Genomic DNA, 21,818 nt, shown 5'->3' with positions numbered 1-21,818 from the left:
TCTTTTTTTTTTTGCACCTCAATGTCCAGATACTCCAGCACCCTTTGTGGAAAAGACTGTCTTTGCTCCATTGTATTACTGTTGCTCCTTTGTCAAATATCGGTTAATTTATATTTATGTGGATTTGTTCCTGAACTCTCTATTCTGTTCCACTGACCAGTTCCCCTATTCTTTTGTCAATCCCACACTTTCTCCTCTTTCTCTTCCTCCTCCTCCTTCTTTCTTCTTATTCTTCTTCTTTTTTTTTAAGGTCAGAAATTTATATATTAGTTTAATCTTGGTGCTTTTCTTTTTTTTAATTGCATTTTAGGTTTTGGGGTACATGTGAAGAACATGCAAGATAGTTGCATAGGTACACACATGACAGTGTGATTTGCTGCCTTCCTCCCCATCACCTATATCTGTCATTTCTCCCCATGCTATCTCTCTCCAACTCCCCATCCCCCGCTGTCCCTCCCCTATTTCCCCCCAACATACCCCAGTGTGTGATGCTCCCCTGCCTGTGTCCATGTGTTCTCATTGTTCAACACCCGCCTCTGAGTGAGAACATGCGGTATTCGATTTTCTGTTCTTGTGTAGGTTTGCTGAGAATGATGGTTTCCAGGTTCATCCATGTCCCTACAAAGGACACGAACTCATCATTTTTGAAGGCTGCATAGTATTCCATGGTGTATATATGCCACATTTTCCCTGTCCAGTCTATCATCAATGGGCATTTGGGTTGGTTCCAGGTCTTTGCTGTTGTAAACTGTGCTGCAATGAACATTCATGTGCATGTGTCCTTACAGTAGAATGATTTATAATCCTTTGGATATATACCCAGTAATGGGATTGCTGGGTCAAATGGAATTTCTATTTCTAGATCCTTGAGGAATCGCCACACTGTCTTCCACAATGGGTGAACTAATTTACACTCCCACCAACAGTGTAAAAATGTTCCTATTTCTCCACATCGTCTCCAGCATCAGTCGTTTCCAGATTTTTAATGATTGCCATTCTAACTGGCATGAGATGATATCTCAATGTAATTTTGATTTGCATTTCTCTAATGACCAGTGATGATGAGCATTTTTTTCATATGTTTGTTGGCCTCATATATGTCTTCTTTTGTAAAGTGTCTGTTCATATCCTTCGCCCACTTTTGAATGGGCTTGTTTGTTTTTTTCCTGTAAATCTGTTTTAGTTCTTTGTAAATTCTGGATATCAGGCCTTTGTCAGATGGATAGACTGCAAAAATTTTTGCCCATTCTGTTGGTTGCCGATTCACTCTAATGACTGTTTCTTTTGCCGTGCCGAAGCTGTGGAGTTTGATTAGGTCCCATTTGTCTATTTTGGCTTTTGTTGCCAATGCTTTTGGTGTTTTGGTCATGAAGTCCTTGCCTATGCCTATGTCCTGAATGGTTTTGCCTAGATTTTCTTCTAGGGTTTTTATGGTGTTAGGTCTTATGTTTAAGTCTTTAATCCATTTGGAGTTAATTTTAGTGTAAGATGTCAGGAAGGTGTCCAGTTTCTGCTTTCTGCACATGGCTAGCCAGTTTTCCCAACACCATTTATTAAACAGGGAATCCTTTCCCCATTGCTTGTTTTTGTCAGGTTTGTCAAAGATCAGGTGGTTGTAGATGTGTTGTGTTGCCTCCGAGGCCTCTGTTCTGTTCCATTGGTCTATATCTCTGTTTTGGTACCAGTACCATGCCGTTTTGATTACTGTAGCCTTGTAGTATAGTTTGAAGTCCAGTAGTGTGATGCCTCCCGCTTTGTTCTTTTTGCTTAGAATCGACTTGGCTCTGCGGGCTCTCTTTTGGTTCCATATGAAGTTTAAGGTGGTTTTTTCTAGTTCTGTGAAGAAGGTCATTGGTAGCTTGATGGGGATAGTGTTGAATCTGTAATTTACTTTGGGCGGTATGGCCATTTTCATGATATTAATTCTTCCTAACCATGAACATTGAATTTTTCTCCATCTGTTTGTGTCCTCTCTTATTTTGTTGAGCAGTGGTTTGTAGTTCTCCTAAAAGAAGTCCTTTATGTTCTTTGTTAGTTGTATTTCTAGGTATTTTACTCTCTTTGTAGCAATTGTGAATTGCAGATAGTTCTTGATTTGGCTCTCTTTAAGTCTGTTATTGGTGTATAGGAATGCTTATGATTTTTGCACATTGATTTTGTATCCTGAGACTTTGCTGAAGTTGCTTATCAGTTTCAGGAGAATTTGGGCTGAGACAAAGGGGTCTTCTAGATATACAAATCATGTCGTCTGAAAATAGAGACAATTTGACTTCCTCCTCTCCTATTTGAATACCCTTTATTTCTTTTTCTTGCCTGATTGCTCTGGCTAGAACTTCTAGTACTATATTGAATAGGAGTGGTAAGAGTGGGTATCCTTGTCTAGTGCCAGATTTCAAAGAGAAGGCCCATTTTTGCCCATTCAGTATGATATTGGCTGCTTGTTTGTTGTAAATACCTTTTATTATTTCGAGATACCTAGTTTATTGGGGCTTTTCTTTTTTTAGCATAAAGGGCTGTTGAATTTTGTCAAAGGCCTTCTCTGCATCTATTGAGATAATCATGGTTTTTGTCTTTGGTTCTGTTTCTGTGATTTTTAGACTTGCATGTGTTGAACCAGCCTTGCATCCCCAGGATGAAGCCTACTTGATCATGGTGGATAAACTTTTTGATATGCTGTTGCAATCGGTTTGCCAGTATTTTATTGATGATTTTAGCATCTATGTTTATCATGGATATTGGCCTGAAGTTTTTTTTTCTTGCTCAGTCTCTGCCAGGTTTTGGTATCAGGATGATGTTGGTCTCATAAAATGATTTGGGAAGGATTCCCTCTTTTTGGATTGTTTGTAATAGTTTCAGAAGGAATGGTACCAGCTCCTCTTTTTATGTCTGGTAGAATTCGGCTGTGAACCCATCTGGACCTGGGCATTTTTTGGGTGGTAGGCTTTTGATTTCTGCTTCAACTTCTGCTTTTGTTATTGGTCTATTCAGAATTTCGACTTCTTCCTGATTTAGGCTTGGGAGGATTCAGGTGTCCAGGAATTTATCCATTTCTTCCAGGTTTACTAGTTTATGTGCTTAGAGTTGTTTGTAATAATCTCTGATGATGGCTTGTATTTCCGTGGAATCTGTGGTAATATCCCCTTTATCATTTTTCATTGCATCTATTTGATTATTTTCTCTTTTCTTTATTTTAAATCTGGCCAGTGGTCTGTCTGTTTTGTTGATCTTTTCGAAAAACCAGTTCCTGGATAGATTGATTTTTCGAAGGGTTTTTTATGTCTCTATCTCCTTCAGTTCTGCTCTGATCTTAGTTATTTCTTGTCTTCTGCTAGGTTTTGAGGTTTTTTTTTGTTCTTGTTCCTCTAGCTCTTTCAATTTTGATGATAGGGTGTTGATTTTAGATCTCTCCTTGCTTCTCATGTGGGCATTTATTACTATATATTTTCCTCTAGAGACTGCTTTAAATGTGTCCCAGAGATTCTAGTATGTTGTGTCTTCGTTCTCATTGGCTTTGAAGAATATCTTTATTTCTGCCTGCATTTCATTGTTTATCCAGTCAGCATTCAAGAGCCAGTTGTTCAGTTTCCATGAGGCTGTGCAGTTCTGAGTTAGTTTCTGAACTCTGAGTTCTAGCATAATTGCACTGTGGACTGAGACACTGTTAAGATTTCTGTACTTTTGAATTTGCTGAGGAGTGATTTACTTCCAATTATGTGGTCAATTTTAGAGTAGGTGTGATGTGGTGCTGGGAAGAATGTATATTCTTTGGATTTGGGGTGGAGAGTTTTGTAAATGCCTATTAGGTTTGCTTGGTCCAGCTCTGAATTCAAGTCCTGGATATCTTTGTTAATTTTCTGTCTGGTTGATCTGTCTAATATTGACAATGGGGTGTTAAAGTCTCCCACTATTATTGTTTGGGAGTCTAAGTCTCTTTGTAAGTCATTAAGAACTTGCCTTATGTATCTGGGTGCTCCTGTATTGGGTGTGTATGTATTTCGGATTGTTACCTCTTCTTGTTGTGTTGATCCTTTTATCATTATGTAATGCCCTTCTCTGTCTCTTTTGATCTTTGTTGCTTTAAAGTCTGTTTTATCAGAGACGAGAATTGCAACTCCTGCTTTTTTTTGCTCTCCATTTGCTCGGTAAATCTTCCTCCATCCCTTTATTTTGAGCCTTTGTGTATCCTTGCATGTGAGATGGGTTTTCTTGATCCAGCACACCGATGGGTTTTGGCTTTTTATCCAATTTGCCGGTCTGTGTCTTTTGATTGGTGCATTTAGCCCATTTACATTTAGAGTTAATATTGTTTGTTTGGTTTTTTTTTTTTGAGACAGTTTCACTCTTGTTACCCAGGCTGGAGTGCAATGGCACGATCTCGGCTCACCACAACCTCCACCTCCCGGGTTTAGGCAATTCTCCTGCCTCAGCCTCCTGAGTAGCTGGGATTACAGGCACGCGCCACCATGTCCAACTAATTTTTTGTATCTTTACTAGAGACGGGGTTTCACCATGTTGACCAGGATGGTCTCAATATCTTGACCTCGTGATCCACCCACCTCGGCCTCCCAAAGTGCTGGGATTACAGGCTTGAGCCACCGCGCCCGGCCTAGTGTTAATATTGTTATTTGTGAATTTGATACTGCCATTTTGATGCTAGCTGGCTCTTTTGCCCATTGTTGATGCAGTTTCTTCATTGTGTTGATGCTCTTTACGATTTGGTATGTTTTTGGAGTGGCTGGTACTGGTTGTTCCTTTCTATGTTTAGTGCCTCTTTCAGGAGCTTTTGTAAAGCAGGCCTGGTGGTGATGAAATCTCTGAGTGCTTGCTTGTTCACAAAGGATTTTATTTTTCCTTCACTTATGAAGCTCAGTTTGGCTGGATATGAAATTCTGGGTTGGAAGTTCTTTTCTTTAAGGATATTGAATATTGGCCCCCACTCTCTTCTGGCTTGTAGGGTTTCTGCCGTGAGATCTGCTGTGAATCTGATGGGCTTCCCTTTGTGGGTGACCCGACCTTTCTCTCTGGCTGCCCTTAGCATTTTCTCCTTCATTTCAATCCTGGTGAATCTGATGATAATGTGCCTTTGGGTTGCTCTTCTTGAGGAATATCTTTGTGGTGGCCTCTGTATTTCCTGGACTTGAATATTGACCTGCCTTGCTAGGTTGGGGACCTTTTCCTGGATAATATCCTGAAGAGTATTTTCCAGCTTGGATTGATTCTTTTTGTCACATTCAGGTATACCTATCAAACATAGATTAGGTCTTTTTACATAGTCCCATATTTCTTGGAAACTTTGTTCATTACTTTTTACCCTTTTTTCTCTAATCTTGCCTTCTCGTTTTATTTCATTGAATTGATTTTTGGCCTCTGATATTTTTTCTTCTGCTTGGTCAATTTGGCTGTTGAAACTTGTGTATGCTTTGCAAAGTTCTCGTGTTGTGTTTTTCAGCTCCATCAATTCACTTATATTCATCTCTAAGTTGTTTAGTCTTATTTTGTCAAATCTTTTTTCAAGGTTTTTGGTTTCTTCTTTGCATTGGGATAGAACATGTTCGTTTAGCTTATATAAGTTTCTTATTACCCACCTTTTGAAGCCTGATTCTATCAATTCATCACACTCATTCTCCATGCAGCCTTGTTCCCTTGCTGGTGAGTAGTTGTGATCTTTTGGAGGAGGAGAGACGTTCTGGATTCAGGTGTTTTCATCCTTTTTGTGCTGGTTTCTTCCTGTCTTTGCAGTTTTATCTACCTGTCGTCTTTGTAGTTGTTGACTTTCAGAGTGGGTCTCTGAGTGGATGTCCAGTTTGTTGATGATGAAGTTATTTCTTTCTGTTTCTTAGTTTTCCTTCTACCAGTCAGGCCCCTCTGCTGTAGGATTGCTGAAATCCACTCTGGGCCCTGCTTGCATGGGGATCACCTGCAGCAGCTGCAGAACCATAAGGGTTGCTGCTCGTTTCTTCTGCTGCTATCTTTATCCCAGAATGAGGCCCGCCAAATGTCAGTCTGTTCTCTCCTTTATGAGGTGACTCTTTGGATATATGGGGGTCAGGGAGCTGCTTGAGGAGACAGTCTGTCCTTTGTAGGAGCTCAAGCGCTAAACTGTGATCTCTGTTGTTCATTCAGAGCTGCTGAGCAGGTACATTTAAGTCTGCTGCAGCAAAACTAATAAGCCCCCCCGCCCCCTGCCTTTTTTTACCCCAGGTGCTTTGTCCTGGGGAGTTAGGGCTTTATTTATGAGTTTCTGTTGTGTTGCTGCCTTTTTTCAGGGCTACCCTGTCCAGTGAGGAGGCAGCCTAGTCACTGTCTGCCTGCAGAGGCTTTGCTGAGCTGCTGTGGGCTCCACCCAGCTGCCATGTGAATTTCCCTGCAGTCCTGTTGATACGGGTGTAGTTAGAACTGCCTCGGCAATGGTGGCCCACCTCTATAATGGCAGACTCTCTGTAATGGTGGGCTGCCTCGGCAATGGCGGATGCCCCTCCCCCACAGAGCTGGACCTTCCCAGGTTCAGCTGTGCTTGCTGTGAAACTCCCAATCCAGAGCCTTTGCGATTGCTATTTTTTTTTTGTGGGGGTGGGACCAGCCAAGCCTAATCACCTGACTCCCTGCCTCAGAGCTTTTTTTTTTTTTTTCAGTTGAATGGTTAACTCTCTCCCAGGTGTTCCAGTCGCCTGTTGAAAAGGTGCCGGCATCTGTGTGATTTCCCATGTGGTGACCCACTATGCTGGCTGAAACAGCCGCGCTGAGATTCATGGTGCTTTTTTGCCCTGGAGTCTCCTGGCCTGGATCCCTGTTTCAGTCCCCTTTTTAATCAGATGACTGGGCGATTGTGACTTCCCGGAGCTCCAATCGCCTGCTAAAATGGCACCCGGTCCCATGTATTTTGTACAGAGAACCACCGTGCTGGGGGTGCCGGCAAAACAGCCATGCCAGTGAAAACAGCCCTGCTGGCCAAACCAGCCGTGCTGGTGACCCGTGCTCCTCCACTTGGGAATCTCCTGGTCTGTGAGCAATAAAAATCCATCTGGAAATGCGCCATCCTCTCACCCTCTGCACTTTCACTGGGGGCTGCAATCCTGAGCTGCTCCTAATTGGCCATCTTGGATCCCTCTTTCTTCTTCTTTTACGAGATGGGGCCTCACTCTGCCCAAGCTGGAGTGCAGGTTTTTACATCTCAGAAGGACATGCAGAGGAAGATCTAGAAGGAAGAGAATGTTACCTTAACTTGTTTGCTACTGGTATCAAGGTTCTAGTGTAGTAGACTTGAATGAACACAGAATCTGGAGTCAGGAGACATTGATTTTAGTCCTGACTTAGCCACTTACTGACCATAACCTTGTTAAAGTTTATACAATACATTATATAATACAGACTCTTGCAGGACATTTGAGAAGTTCAGCTCAGGTGAATTCTGTAGAAGTGTTTGGTAAACTCTAAAATGTTAGGCAATTATTTGTGCATGTGATGTGTAGTTCTGATCAGCAGCCTTCACCTGCCTACATCCAAACACCAGACCTTCTGGAATTGGTGTCTCTAGGCTCTGTGAGAATTATACAGCAAAAAAGGCAGTGGTTTAATATGATGGAAATCCATCTGATACACCACTAGAACAGCAATCACCAACTGAAAGCCATAGATGATGAATTTAATAAATGAGAAGAGGGATTGCTTTTTTTATTTTTTTAATTCTTTTTGAGACAGAGTCTTGCTCTGTCACCCAGGTTGGAGGGCAGTGGCATGATCTCGACTCACTGCACCCTCGGCCTCCCAGGTTCAAGCAGTTCTCCTGCCTCAGCCTCCCAGAGGGATTGCTTTTTTAGAGAGAAAGTTTCTCCTATCCTTGGAAGAGGGAGGGAATGAAGAAGGACAGGAAAATGTAGTGTATGAGTGCCGAGAAGAAAGCTCAATAAATGCCATTGTCCAGGCCAAACTACATATTTGAAAACTGAATCTGAATGCTTAGAATTCATTAAGGTGGTTTCCCTGTAGGAGTTCACCCACTGCCTCATGCTTCAGCTACCAAGAAGCCTGTTAAAGGAAACCATAATTAAGGGTTTGCTTTAAAGCAATAATAGATTTTTGGATTAAAAAAAATAGGGTGTTCTTGTTGTAGTTCTCATCTTTGTTGTTTTTACTTTTTCAAGAGATAATACAATCACACAGCTTAATATTCAAAACACACAAAATTGTGGTGCATGTTTAGAGCACACTTCCAGTGTGCCTGGCTCTGTGTTAAGTACTTTACATTTGATCAGCAAAGCAGCACTTAGAGGGTTGGTACTATTATATTATCTCCATTTTGCAGATGAGGCTATTGAGGAACAAAGAGGTAAGGTAACTCACCAAAGTTACATCGCTGGGAAGAGGCAGAGGTAGGACCTGGGCCCAGGATGCCTGGGTTCAGTCTACACTCCTTCTCACTATGCTGTTTTGATGGATGTGTATTATATAGTATAGAGAAAGCCTTTCCCTTTGCTCTGTAAAGAGTGTAGAATGAAAATCCTTCTGCTTTCTTTTTTATCCAGTAATCCAGCTTTCTACTCCAGAGACAATTAGTATTACCAATTCATTGTATATCTTTTAGTGACAGTCTACACATGTATAATGAAACCCAGAGTTCCCCACCCCCAGTTTTTCCTTTTTCTAGACTTATGGTAGCATTCTATATGCAGTGTTTTGTTGGAAGGTTTAAGGGATACCATGCAGTAGTAATGTAGGTTAATTCATTAAGATTGCTTTACTTTTAGTATCTGGCTGAGAGCATCTATTCTAAATTACACTGTGCACATTTAATAGATAACTTGGGATTACAAAGTGTTAGAATTGGAAGCACCAGAATTTTAGGCATAATTTTAGTTGCACCCCATTTCCCATTTTTTCTTTTTCCCTTTTTCAGACAGTCTCACTTTGTTGCCCAGGCTGGAGTACAGCTGTGTGATCTCAGCTCACTGCAACCTCCACCTCCCATGTCTAAGCGATTTTTGTGTCTTAGCCTCCCAAGTAGCTACGATCAAGGCACCCACCACCACACCTGGCTAATTTTCGTATTTTTACTAGAGATGGGGTTTCACCACATTAGCCATGCTGGTCTCAAACTCCTGGCCTCAAGTGATCCATCTGCCTCAGCCTCCCAAAGTGCTAGGATTACAGGTGTGAGCCACCTCACCTGGCCCCAACCCATCCTTTTATAGAGGAGAAGACATTGGATTAAGAGGTGAAGGAATGACTGAGATCGGACTATGGGACCTGCCTCCAGCCTAGGCAATCGGACATCCAGTGCAGTGCTCTGCTGTTATGTCTATGCTGTGTGGCCTCAGGGCAGTGGAATGTGGGTAGTGGTGCTGTATGTGCCACATACAAACTTTACCTCTTTAAGAGTTTTACTTGATGTGATCCTGAACTCAGAAAGGAAGGAAGAAATTGTGTCTTTTCCTCTCTGTACTTTGTAGTTCCCTGTTTATAGCACCCAAATCTTAGGCTGTATTGTGACATATACAATAATGTTTTGTCACTGCTGTGTGAACACATTTAAAGATTTATGTGGTTTTAGCTTGTGACCTTTGTTACCATTTATGCATTGTTTTATTGGCAGGTAGGGGGAAAACAAGCTTAGAGTTACAATCTACTTACACATAAACTTTTGGCTGTCATTTTTGTTAGAGATCAGTTATATTCAGGAAAATGTAGGGAAGCTGAAAGTTATTTATTCCAGTCTTTTCTCAGACATGGTAATCACTAAATTAATCAACCATCCTTTATCCTGTAATTCCAAAATCCTAAAATCTCTAGAAAATCTTTTGGAATTGATCTGAGCTGTTGTGAGGCTGTTTATAGCGTCTGTCTAATCCACTTCGCGTAAATATTCACAACTTGGGCTGGTGAAATATTAATTTGATTTGGGGGTTTGATTATATCTCAGTCCCTGGAAGAGATATTATGTAATATGTAGTGTAGCATCTTTCTGATTTCTAAAAAACATTCTGAATTCTGAAACATCTAGCCCCAAGGCATTCAGTTAAGGAATTGGGTATCTGAGATCTGAATTATGCTTTACAGTTTTAAAAGTGCTTTCATAACTTATTCTCTGTTTTTCATGAACAATCCTGTGAGGTAGATAAGGCAGATGCATTTTGGAAAAGCTCAGCGCTAGGGTTGGAGCGTTCCTAAAATCATCTGGGTTGTACGCAGTAGAGCTTGAGTTAGAAGCTCTGTTAACCCTGGTGAATCCTAATCCATGTCGCAAGCATCATGTCCTCTGTGACTCACATCCATCCCTCACTCAACTATGTGAACTTGACCTCTTTATCCTTTAGAGTCCCCATAAGTCCCTGTACATTTATCTTGGTACCTGTAACAGTGTAGTTAACTTAGTATTTATATGTTGGCCTTTCCATTCTCAGTTGTAAGCATTTTGTGGTAAAGACTAGATCTAGTTAATTTCTGTTCCTGGTACCTTTCACAGTGCCTGTGTGAAGCCACACACTCAAAGGTGTGCAGAAGGAATGAACTCAGAAGTATGGTTTTATGTTACAGTGCTCCTGCCATGCCGTTGCTGCTGATTAAACATATTTACTCTTTCATTCCACATTTTCCTTTACAAAAAGAATAAAAGATTTACATATCACCTACTTTCTTAAAGATGGAAGAATTGCAACCAACATGCAGTATAGCTATGTGTTGGTAATATAACAATGGACTATATTTAATTGAAATTGTTTGTAAATTAATATCTTTAGGTTAGCAATATATATTAAAGCTTCTCATAAGAACTGGAATCTTTAAGTGCTTTTTACTATACTTCTGATCACAGGACAGCAACTCAATGGTGAGTTTTTATGCAGTTCCTCTGAAATTGCACTGGGCAATTCACACAGCTAAGGCTAAGTGCAAAATAGGGGAAGAAAGGAGAGCCAATGCAGTCTTCCTGAGAGTACTAACATACCAAAAGATAAATGAATTCCAAATCTGTTACTGCCATCTATTTACATAATTTCTTTTCTTGAAATAAACAGCTTGTTACTGGGTGGGAAATAATGTATATTTTTTGCTGACAGGGTGAACTTTCATTGTCACGTCAAACTTAATTTTCCCTTTTCTTCCACCCCCAGTCTTCGTTTATTTTCAGGGTGTAGACCTTTGGGTTTTCCCACTCTTCTTGAGCAAACCTTTTGAGAGATTTCTGTTTGTACTTAGAAACTTTTTTTTTTCTTTTCTTTTTTTTTAGAGAATAAGGAAATCGTGGAGGTTGGCAGAAAAAAAAAGAGTATAGAATAGGGTTGAATAGTGGTTGGAAAATGTCACATAGTGCATTTCATAGGGGCAGGGTTATGGTTCGCTCACTGCTCTATCTCAGAATGCTTGCCAAGTAGTAGGCAGGCAGGAACTGCTGGTTAAATAGATAATATTTTTGTCAGTTTTTGTTGTGATCATTATTGTTTATCTTTGTTTTGTTTCGTTTTACCTTTTCTTGGACCATCAAAAGTTTTCTATCATTCCTGAAGGTTTAAATACTTACCTCTTAGATCACAAGAATGTTCTTTAAACTCTTTATGTAAACTAGTTTTTGACTGTGTAGGGTGGTTTCCTTGTGTGAGACCAAGAGGAAAAACTCTTGCTTTTTCAACATGGGAATACCCATGATCACATCTCTGATTCCTGTAAAAGTTCAAGAGAAGAATCAACATCCACACTAGAACTGATCTTGAAGGCTATAGCAAATCACCCTGCAGCACGTTATACAACGTGCTCTTTTCCTTATTGGCCATGACTCCTCGAAATCCTGGATTTATAAGTCACAATCTCTGCATTTGTCCTGAAAATGGTCTTCTCAAACCACTTTAGTTCTCCTCCTAAAACACAGGTCAGATCATGTCATTCTCTTTCTTGAAATCTTGGAATTGGTACACCACAGCTTGCAGAGCAACAGATGCATTCCTTGGCATAGCATTTAAAGTCCCTCACAAGTAGTTCTCAAGTGCTTTTCTAGCCTTGTTTGCTGTGTGGGTCTTCCACAGGAGACACATTCCAAGCACCCAGTGATATTGTCTTTTTGTATTTGTGCCGTGCCCTCAGTCTGCAGTGACTTCCCTGTTCATTATTCTTTCTGTGTCTTTGTCCAAATTTTCCCCGTCTTAGGAGGACATCAGTCATTGGATTAGGGCCCCTACTAATTTAATATGACCTCATCTTAACTTCATTATATCTGCAGAGACCCTGTTTCCAAGGAAAGTCATATTCACAGGTATGGAAGTTAGAACTTGTACACCATCTTTTGAGGGGACACAATTTAAACTACAGTGCATGGCTTAAGATATTTTAAAGAGAATTATGTTTTCTGTGTTTCAGATCACTTGAACTAGTGCCTGTCATGTTTCAGGGAAGTAACTGAGACTTTTGTTATTTGCCTTTCCACTCTTGAGTAGTTCCAGAAATAAGGCCTGGTTTCAATTCTAACCAGGCAAATCCTGGCATCATGGAATTTTAAAACCAGAGAGAGTCCATATAAGTCATTTTGCTTAAATTTTACAATAAGAAAAGGTAGACAAATCATCTTATCTTATTGTGCCTGAAGTCATAAAGTAGCCATAAATAATACCCTGATGCCAAGGACATTGTTCATTCTTTGTGTTAAGCAAGAACAGAGAAATGAAGTAACTCGGATTAGAATACATTGTTCTGAAATGGTCAGATATTTAAGGCAAAAGCCCCAAGGTTTATTTTCATATCCCTTTAAATCATGCTGAGTGGCTCCCAGTCATATGAAGAGATGTCTTCAGTAAAGCACCGGGAACTGTGGTTGGTGCTCTTGGAAGCTCCGCAGTAACTGCTAGTTGAACGTAGAAGTGAATGTGAATATGAAGAGAGTATGTGTGGCATGTGGCTATCAGTAGCTCAAGGCCTGTGTATCAGGGTTGGCTGGGAAAGGGGCTGGGAATGTGCTGGGAAATTTTCCATAGATTGTCTGTTTTAATCTTCACAACAGGACCTTTAAGTACTCCTAGGGGAGACATTCCCAAAACTGTAAAACTGGTGGGAGGCAGAGCTGAGATTGGATCCCCAGCCTCTCTCATTCTGAAGCACTAATGGCCTTTGTTCGGCCTCTATTTCCTTGACCCAATTATGCAACTGTTTTTCCCTCTACTAACATTAAAATGTCAGTGTCTCCCTGCCCTTTGGGAGGCTGAGGCAGGCAGATTGCCTGAGCCTCAGGAGTTTGAGACCAGCTCCTTATTGATCCAGGGTTTTACCATGTAAAACTCTGTCTCTACAAAAAATACAAAGAAATTAGCTACGCATGGTGGTGCATGCCTGTAGTCCCAGCTACTTGGGGGTCTGAGGTGGAAGAATTGCTTGAGCGGGAGGTTGAGGCTACAGTGAGCCGAGATGGTGTCACTGCACTCTAGCCTGGGCGACAGAGCAAAACCCTGTCTCCAAAAATAAAAAAAGGAAGAAAGAAATGTCAATGTTGAAATTATATTTATGTATTAAACCAAAGAGAGTATTCATGTGGAAGAAGAATAGAGTTTTCCTTTTTTTTAAATTCTTTTATTTTTATTTTATTTATTTATGTATTTATTTATTCTGAGATACGGTCTCACTCTGTCACCCAGGCTGGAATGTAGTGATATGATCTCAGCTCACAGTAGCCTCAACTTCCTGAGCTCAGGTGATTCTACCATCTCAGCCTACGCACTCTAGTAGCTAGGACTACAGGTGTGCCCCACCATGCTCAGCTAACTTTGTATTTTTAGTAGAGATGAGATTTCACCCTGTTGCCCAGGCTGGCCTCAAACTCCTGGGCTCAAGTGATCAACCAGCCTCAGTCTCCCAAATTGCTGGGATTACAGATGTAAGCCATTGCACCTGACCATTTTGTTTTGCTTGTTTGTTTAAGAGATGGGATCTCGCTCTGTCGCTAAGGCTAAAATCCGAGTGCAATGGTGTGATCATGGCTCATTGCAGCCTTGAACTCCTGGGCTCAAGTGATCCTCCCGCCTCAGTCTCCTAAGTAGTTGGGACTACAGGTGCATAACATAATAACCAGCTAATTTTTTTCAAGTTTTTAAAGAATCTGGGTCTTTATGTTGTGCAGTCTTGTCTGGAATTCCTGGACTCAACTGATACTCTTTGCTTCAGCAACCTAAGTAGCTGGGATTACAGGTACGAGTCACTGTGTTATCACTCATATCTTATAAAATACTTCTAAAGCATTTGGATTAAAAAATGAGACAATCTGAAATATGCATTTTCCCCTCTGTGTCTTTTTTTAAATTTTTAAATTCAAAAAGATTATTTTTAGACTCCTGGATCAGAACAATCTTCCATGATTTTTATTTCCATCTTTTCTTCATTGAAAAATAACATGAAACATTTAATAAGGTGTTATGATCATTATTAAATTTTATCTCTTCTACACTAGCTGTTTTCAGTTTGATATTTGAATACATGTTATTCTTTAAAAATGAGGATCGAACAACTTGATTATAAATTATGCTGTCTTGGTAAAATGTAATGATAAGGCAAAATTGATTGAAAAGAAAATGCAAGGCAATTCTGATTTTTTTTTTTTTACTTTTAACAACTTCAACATATATACTATTTTATAATAATGTATAGTTTCAGGGCCTTTTTAATGATCTTGTGTAATTTTTTTTATTTGGAGATGGAATCTCCCTCTGTCACCCAGACTGGAGTGCATTGGTGCCATCTTGGCTCACTGCAACCTCTGCCTCCCAGGTTCAAGCGATTCTGCTGCTTCAGTCTCCTAAGTAGCTGGAATTATGGGTGCCTATCAGTGCACCTGGCTAATTTCCATATTTTTAGTATAGATGGCATTTCACCAGTTGGCCATGGTTTGCCAGGTTGGTCTCGAACTCCTGACCTCAAGTGTTCCACCCTCCTCGGCCTTCTGTGATTTTAAAATTCAGTGATCTGAGTCATAGTCATCAGACTGTGTTGGTTGTAAGTAACCATGAACTAATTCCAGGAATAGTACTTACTCAGGAACAACTGGCTTCTGGTGCTGCCAGGAATCTGTTTCACTCCCTTGCTCATCTCTGCTTTCCTCCATGCTGACTTCATTTTCAGACAGGCCCTTACTTCATGATGGCAAAAAATAGCCACTGCCAATGCCAGGGTTACTACTTACGAGTTGAACAATTGAGTTTTGGGTCTGACTCACACAGCCAGCTTGGGTCATATGGCCATGTCTCATTAGCCAGACCTGAAACACGTACTCTCTCTGGACTGAGAGTAGAGGGAAAATAGTTTGAAAATAAACCTGCCATATTGTTATCAAAATTAGGAAGAAAGGATGCTGGGCACGATAGTTTAGGACACAGCTTGTTGAAAGAAGGTGCAACCAGAACTTTATATGTTTTGCTGTAGGGATTTAAGAAAACAAATCTGCTACCAAAAAATAACATGTTCAGTATTAACTGCCTAAAAACGGAAAAGACCAGAAATGCACAATTTGTGGTTATCAGACACTGTATTAATTTTCTTTAAAAATCATAATAGTAAATCCTCTGAGATAATGATTGCCATTTTGGAGCACTTACTGTATGTCACTCTTTGTATGAAACACTTTATGCATTTCATTTAATCCATACAGCAGCTTTGTAAGGGCAGGCTTAACATTCTCATTGTACTGATGAAGAACTAGAAGGCCGGAGGCATTTGGATTTTAATCCAGATGTGTCTGACTTCATTTATACTGCCTCCTAGTTTTACAGTTTGCTTTTGTATGTCTGTCTACTTGTCTGTCTGTCCTCCTCTGTCCCTTCAGAGCTCCCCCTCGGCTTCTCTAACCAGTTGGCTGCCTTTCACCTTGGGCACCTCTCCAGTCCATTGGGAAACTGGCTCAGCTCTGTCCTGTGAGCATGCCACCACAGTCTGTCCCCTTTTCCCCTCCTCTGCCGCTGGAGTTCTAGCCTTCATTATGAAGGGCTGGAACTCTAATTATGAATTGTTTGGCCCTCCTGCTTCCAGTCTTCATCTGTTCCACCCCCATTTTCCTTAACAGCCAGATTGAACTTTCAAAAAGTGCAGACCTGATCTTATCAAGCATCTGTTTTCCTTGGTTTCTCGAGGAGGGAAAGCATGATCCTGGCCCCTGCCTGCCGTCCTTTCCACCTTGTGGCACTCGCTCTCTGGCCTTTGTCTTTTTTCCTCTCCACTGTGGCAGTCTTAGACCTTACCACATCCTCCCTCTCTGTTCCTGTGGTGCACTTCATTAGTTTTACTTCTTCAGGTCTGTGTTTAAATGTCACCTCAAGTCCTTAGAGACTTCCCTGTCCCTCTTCTCCACCTCTTCAGTCTGGAAATCTGAAACTGTTTACTGCTCCTTTTTGTACTTTCTCAGTTTGTAATGATACATTTATCTGTGATTCTTTGCCTAATATTCCCCACTGAACCATGAACTCCGTTAGGGCGGGGACCAGGTCTTTCCAGTTAATTAACTGCTGAGTCTCCAGCAGCAACCACAGTGCCTGGAACATCACAGACACTCAAATACGTGTTGACTGGACTGATGGGTTAAAAACTGAGTATGCCCAAAGCCATGCATTTTTAAATGATTACTTTTTCTATAGTTTCCTCACTCTGTCATTTACTAAGAATGAACCTGTGTTTTCCTCAGAGTAGTTTTATCCCAGTTGCTTTTGGTTTGCTTAGAAACATGCTTCCCTTCTTGCTGACTGTAATTGCTAGCAATTCTGATACTCTACAGTGATGCACTTGGCTTTTGAAACTCCTATATTAGAGCTAGCCATAATCGGGGAAAATAATAAATTTTAGAGCGTGTAATTCCTCTCAATTTGACCTCAGTGTGGGTGGGTGGGAGAGAGGAAGAGAAGGCTCTACCGACTTGCTCCAGTTGGTTCCCGGCCCAACAACACAGAAGCTTTAACACTCTTAATTCCGATATGCTGTCCCCAGAACCCAGGCATCCAATTTTAGCCCTCTCTGCATGTCCTTGTGATTTCTGACTGCCATCTGTGCCCAAACTGGCTTTGGAAGGAGAAGCTTTCTCTCCAATGATTTATTATTTAAAGCAGTCTTCTCTGCCCTTATCATGAAAACTGGCGATTTTCGTATGGCCAGTTGGAATCCACATAAAAGGCTATCTGTCCCAGGCTCACTGGTGCCCTAGTTCTGAGAGTATCACTATCCCTGCATGCTTGTGACCTTTTGATGTGCATGCAGGCATGGTGACTGGGAAGCTTATCTGTCCGTGATCATCTCACGTGTTGTGGATAACAACTTCTTTCTCTCTTTTTAATCCACAGTTGGTCATGTTCGGAGTTTGACCTGAATGAGATTCGCCTGATAGTTTACCAGGACTGTGAAAGGAGAGGCAGACAAGTCTTGTTTGACTCTAAAGCTGTTCAAAAGATTGAAGAGGTGACAGCTCAGGTATGAAATGCTGATTTACTTTCTCCTTTTTCTTTTGTGCTTTTAACCACCCCTCTGATCAATCATTGATTAATCTGTAATCTTCTCTTTGAGTTATATTGTACAGTGCCATTCATGGTTCAGAATAAACATAAGCAAGCATTGAATAATCAAAGCCCTACCCCCAACAGGTGTGAGTATGCTCACTACTAAACACAAGTGAAGCTGTTAGCAAGTAATCATGACAAGAGCTAAGTAGCGAACTATTAATAGTACTACAGGTAAATTTGCCGGTGAGTTGCAATCCTGTAAGATTTTCATGGCAAGTGTGTACCTCTAATGGGAAAGGAGAACTCTAAAATTCATTTTTAAAAAGTGTGAGCCTGAATATCATTCTGTCTAGTGTTTCTCATAGATAATAAGTAGCACTAGGTTAACAAAAATCAAACAGCCTTACTCACTTACGTGCCTTCCATATGCAAATCTGCATGTTGTCTTCAAAAAGGATTGCTTCTCAAACCCTTATGACCAGGGGAGCTTTCATTTATTCCCCCCACACCCCGCTTTTTTTTTTTCCTTGGAGAGTTGGATGGTAGCGGTGGTGGTGGTGTGGGGTAGGGGACAAGGGATGGGTAGAATGAGGACAGAGCAGCTCTTGGTCCCTTGGAGCCAGAAGGGAAGTGGTCAAATAACATGTTAAAGGTGAAAAGAGTCTGATCCCTTCTGGATCTTTTTGGATAGGAGACCACAGTACTTCTAAATTCACTTTAGACCTTTCATGCTCTTTTCAATATTTGTTCAGATGCCTACAAATTAAATAAATCCATTTGTATTCATTCTTTTTATGTTCAGTAAGTTGCTACCCATACTGACCAAATACTAGCAGTTTGTAGAATGTGCAGCTAAGTAAATGAACAGTTTATAACACAGTCTTTGTCTCTTCAAGGCCAAGGGGTTGTTTTCCTGCTTTTGATAAGGATCATTTCTGCAGGAAGGAAGTGTTTGGTTAAACACAGTTTAGCTGGGTGGATTCTACAATATTTTAAAGTGGAGTTCTGCCAGGTGGCTAATCATTACAGTAGTTGTTGGGCTTGTTAGGTAGGTAGAGGGGAGGTGGGCGGGGGGCACGGGGGGCAAACTAAGAAATCTCTCAGGTGATTCACTGTAGGCTTTCCTGGTTAGCTTTGTTACTGAAATTTAGGTGAGCCAGAACTTGGCCTTTTGGTAGACAGGAGATGGTTTACCTCTTGATTTCTTGAATTATTTCCCATTTCTCTGAAGGCCAAACATGGATGTTTTAGTTGAGCTCCTGTCACTGGGATTGCTCCTAGTGGTGGCTGGTGGAGCGGAAAAGAAACACAAGTCTTCAAAAGGAACTGGAAACTTCAGTGTACTACAGCAGTGATCATGCTGGAATCTTGAAACATAGGCTTTCTTAGAAGCACTCATCTAACTAAAAAGGCATCTTAGTTTCAGGAGGTTTGTAGCTTGCCTGAGTCTACGAAAGAATCCAGTTAATGCTCTATTCACTATCCCAGGTGCTTTCTCCAATTATAGACTGTTCACTGTGTTGTACTCCAGCCAAAGGGTCTGTCAGTCTGAGGCAGGTGGGACTTGTGTCACTTAGGCCCTTTGAGGGGCTGTGTTTCTGGCTTAAGTGATACTAAGTAACAGCTGAATCTTGAGAGAGTGTTGAGGGACTGCTGGATGCTCAGGAATAACCGGACAAGTGCCACTTTGAATGCCATCATTGCTGGAGTGACGGTTATGGCGCAGCACATTTTGTGTTTTCCTTACATTCTTTTCCCGTTTTCAGTCCCCACCACCCCAGCCTCCCTTGGCAAGCACAAAACATCATGAGTTTGTATCAAGCACATGACTGTAGGCATTTGCATTAGACCACCAGTGTGACTGTCACACTGGAGATTAGATAAGCTGCAATTGCATTCATGTTTCTCCAAGCAAAAGCTGCACAAGAAAAAAAAGGCAAAGAAGACTCAGAATAGAAACAACTTATCATGGAGGGTGCAGGAGGCTTCTGTAGGGAGTAATATTTTCAAGGGGAAGTTAAATAGTAATAAAGGTTTATCGTTATACTTTTGTCACTGTGATAAAAATTAGTAACAAACTCTATTTGGGGAATATAGAGAATCCTCTATTTTCCTTAACCTTTGAAAACCATATTTCCATCACATGCTATGTAATTCACAGTAGCTCCTGTTTCAGGGTTTCAGTTTCATCCCTTTCAAATTCAACCTCATGATTTTCCTTCCTGTTGCCTTTAAAGGAGTACTAGAGGAGGTGTGTCGTTAAAAACACAAGCAGTCTGCCCAAGCTAATAGTTTTATTAGTTCCATGTGCTGAGTAAAAATTTAGATTTGAAGCCTCACCTTTCTCCTCTTCAATTCAATGGATTATGACTCTGCATAGTATTAAAAGCTAATAACCAAAACAGAGATCAATTATGTGAAGTATAAATAATAAATTATTAGAAGAGGATAAAGTCTTAATGTATAACCTACCCACTTTTGTCTAGAACCCTTCTTCAGCATTTTGCCTTCCCATTATAGACTCTCACGAACCATGTTTTTGTCATTATTAGAAAAAAAGAAAAGTTTCTGGTTTTTAATGCAACTTAGGCACCAGAATGCTTTTAAAAAGGAATTTCCAATGAAGAACTGTTGACGAACCTGATATACTTAGGAATGTTTTGCCTTGTCTGTCTCTCTCAACCTAGAAAACAGAAGACATCCCTATTAAAATATCAGCCAAATGCTGCCAGGGGAGCAGCAGTGTCAGCAGCAGCATCAGCAGCAGCAGCAGCAGCCTCATCTCTTCCCACAGTTCTTCCGGGGGATCTTCACACCATGCGAAAGAGCAGTTTCCAAAGTACCAGGTACAACCATCCCTTCTGTAGGAATAGCCCCTGGGGTTAAAGTTATTTACTATAATTTCTCCTTGGGAAATAATGCCTGCTTGAGGGCTCTGCTCCAGAAATATGAGGACAAGTATTCAACAGAGTACTCTTAAATGTTTCACATTGATGTTGTTTTTGCTCTTTGGCTTTTATCTCCAATAAAAACCGTAATCAAGCAGAGGTGATACAGCCTACTATGTACTGGATGAGGAAGAAATATTGCCAGTCAGGCAAATTACCTTGCTTTGTTTCCTTTGCTGTCTGATCCAGAATAATAAACATGTACTTTCCAGTTTTGTTATAAGAATTCCTATGGATTCTGGGAATGGATATGGGCATCCTAAGAAAATAGAACATGCCAGTTAAAGGAAGAAAGCCTTGTATGGAAGAAGAAAGAAATGGCAATATCTAATTTGAGTATGAAGGATACAAGGCTGGTGGCATTTTTAATAGTGTGTGTGTGTGTGTGTGTGTGTGTGTGTGTAAGGAAGGGGTTAAGGTTATTGAGAAATATTGGCTAACAAGATAAAAAGGAAGAGGTGTTTTTTAAATATTAAATGGCAGAAGGATATTAATTGATGGGGGATATATTGAGCTTGTTTTTAAGCCCTCGTAGAATCTTGTCTACTATTTTTCTGGAAAAACACCACCAGGGAAATTAGCAGCAGCTATGGATCCAGAGGACTTTGTTAATTTCATAGTCAGGATTTGTGCCACACTTTTGCCCTTTTTGAGACATAGTGCGCCTGGGTCTCAAAGCGGATTGCAGTTTACAAAGTATAGAGTAGAATTTTCAGCAGGTTGAGAATCACAGTTGGCATGTGGCCCTTGTACCCCAAGAAAAAGCAGATTATAAATGAAGGAGGTGGGGGGAAGTTAGTAATAAAGAATGTGAAAACCAGTTGGTTTCTGTCAGTGTATGGTGGGAAGAAGTTGGTGTGAGCTATAATGAGAGAGAGGAACCTAACTGAACAGGGCTGATAGATTTATCTTTCTCTTTCCGCCTCTGCAACCTTGTATAAGCAAGTGTGTATTTGCGTGTCAGTGTATGTATACTTGTGTGTCTGTGCGTATGTATTAGGAGTTTTAAAAAAGATTTGGAAGAGTATGTTAAGGGTGATTTCTGTGTTTTTACTTGGTTGGAAAGCACACTGACAGAGAATCTAGTTGGTACGCCAAGGTGCAGAACTATGGTTGCTTTGTGGCAACCCTGTGGCACACCAATTTGCTCGGCATTCATACCTATTGTGTTCATCGGTGTGTCACCAGCACTTATCATAGGTACTAAGAATCCTATATCCCAAGACACTCATTCAGATGTCACTAGGTGAATGGATGTATTGGGGTATAAGGTTCTAGATCTCCAGGAGAGCTCTGGGCCTAGAGACAAAGATGTAAGGGGTATTCTATGTAAACAATTATCAAAATCAAAAGAATGGTTGAAAATGCAGGCAGTTAGTAGGGGTGACCTCCAGGCAAAATCACAGTAAGGGATGATCTGAGAAAGAAG

At 40.8% G+C, this 21,818-nt stretch overlaps 1 protein-coding gene across 18 annotated transcripts in view; it reads left to right on the top strand.

Moving 5' to 3' along the window:
- Positions 1–21,818, top strand: part of FNIP2 (folliculin interacting protein 2) — a 146,496-nt gene that overhangs the window by 52,061 nt on the left and 72,617 nt on the right. For all 18 annotated transcript variants that reach the window (XR_013532841.1, XR_013532838.1, XR_013532840.1 and 15 more), the window contains 2 exons: positions 17,286–17,412; positions 20,129–20,287. Coding sequence is in view for 10 of the 18 variants with exons in the window: in XM_035292783.3 (XP_035148674.3) it covers positions 17,286–17,412; positions 20,129–20,287 (286 nt within the window). In the remaining 8 variants the exon portion in view is untranslated. The remainder of the gene's footprint in view (positions 1–17,285; positions 17,413–20,128; positions 20,288–21,818) is intronic.

Source organism: Callithrix jacchus, chromosome 3, assembly GCF_049354715.1.
Source record: "Callithrix jacchus isolate 240 chromosome 3, calJac240_pri, whole genome shotgun sequence".
Lineage (NCBI taxonomy): Eukaryota > Metazoa > Chordata > Mammalia > Primates > Cebidae > Callithrix > Callithrix jacchus.
This window is presented reverse-complemented; position numbering and strand designations above follow the sequence as displayed.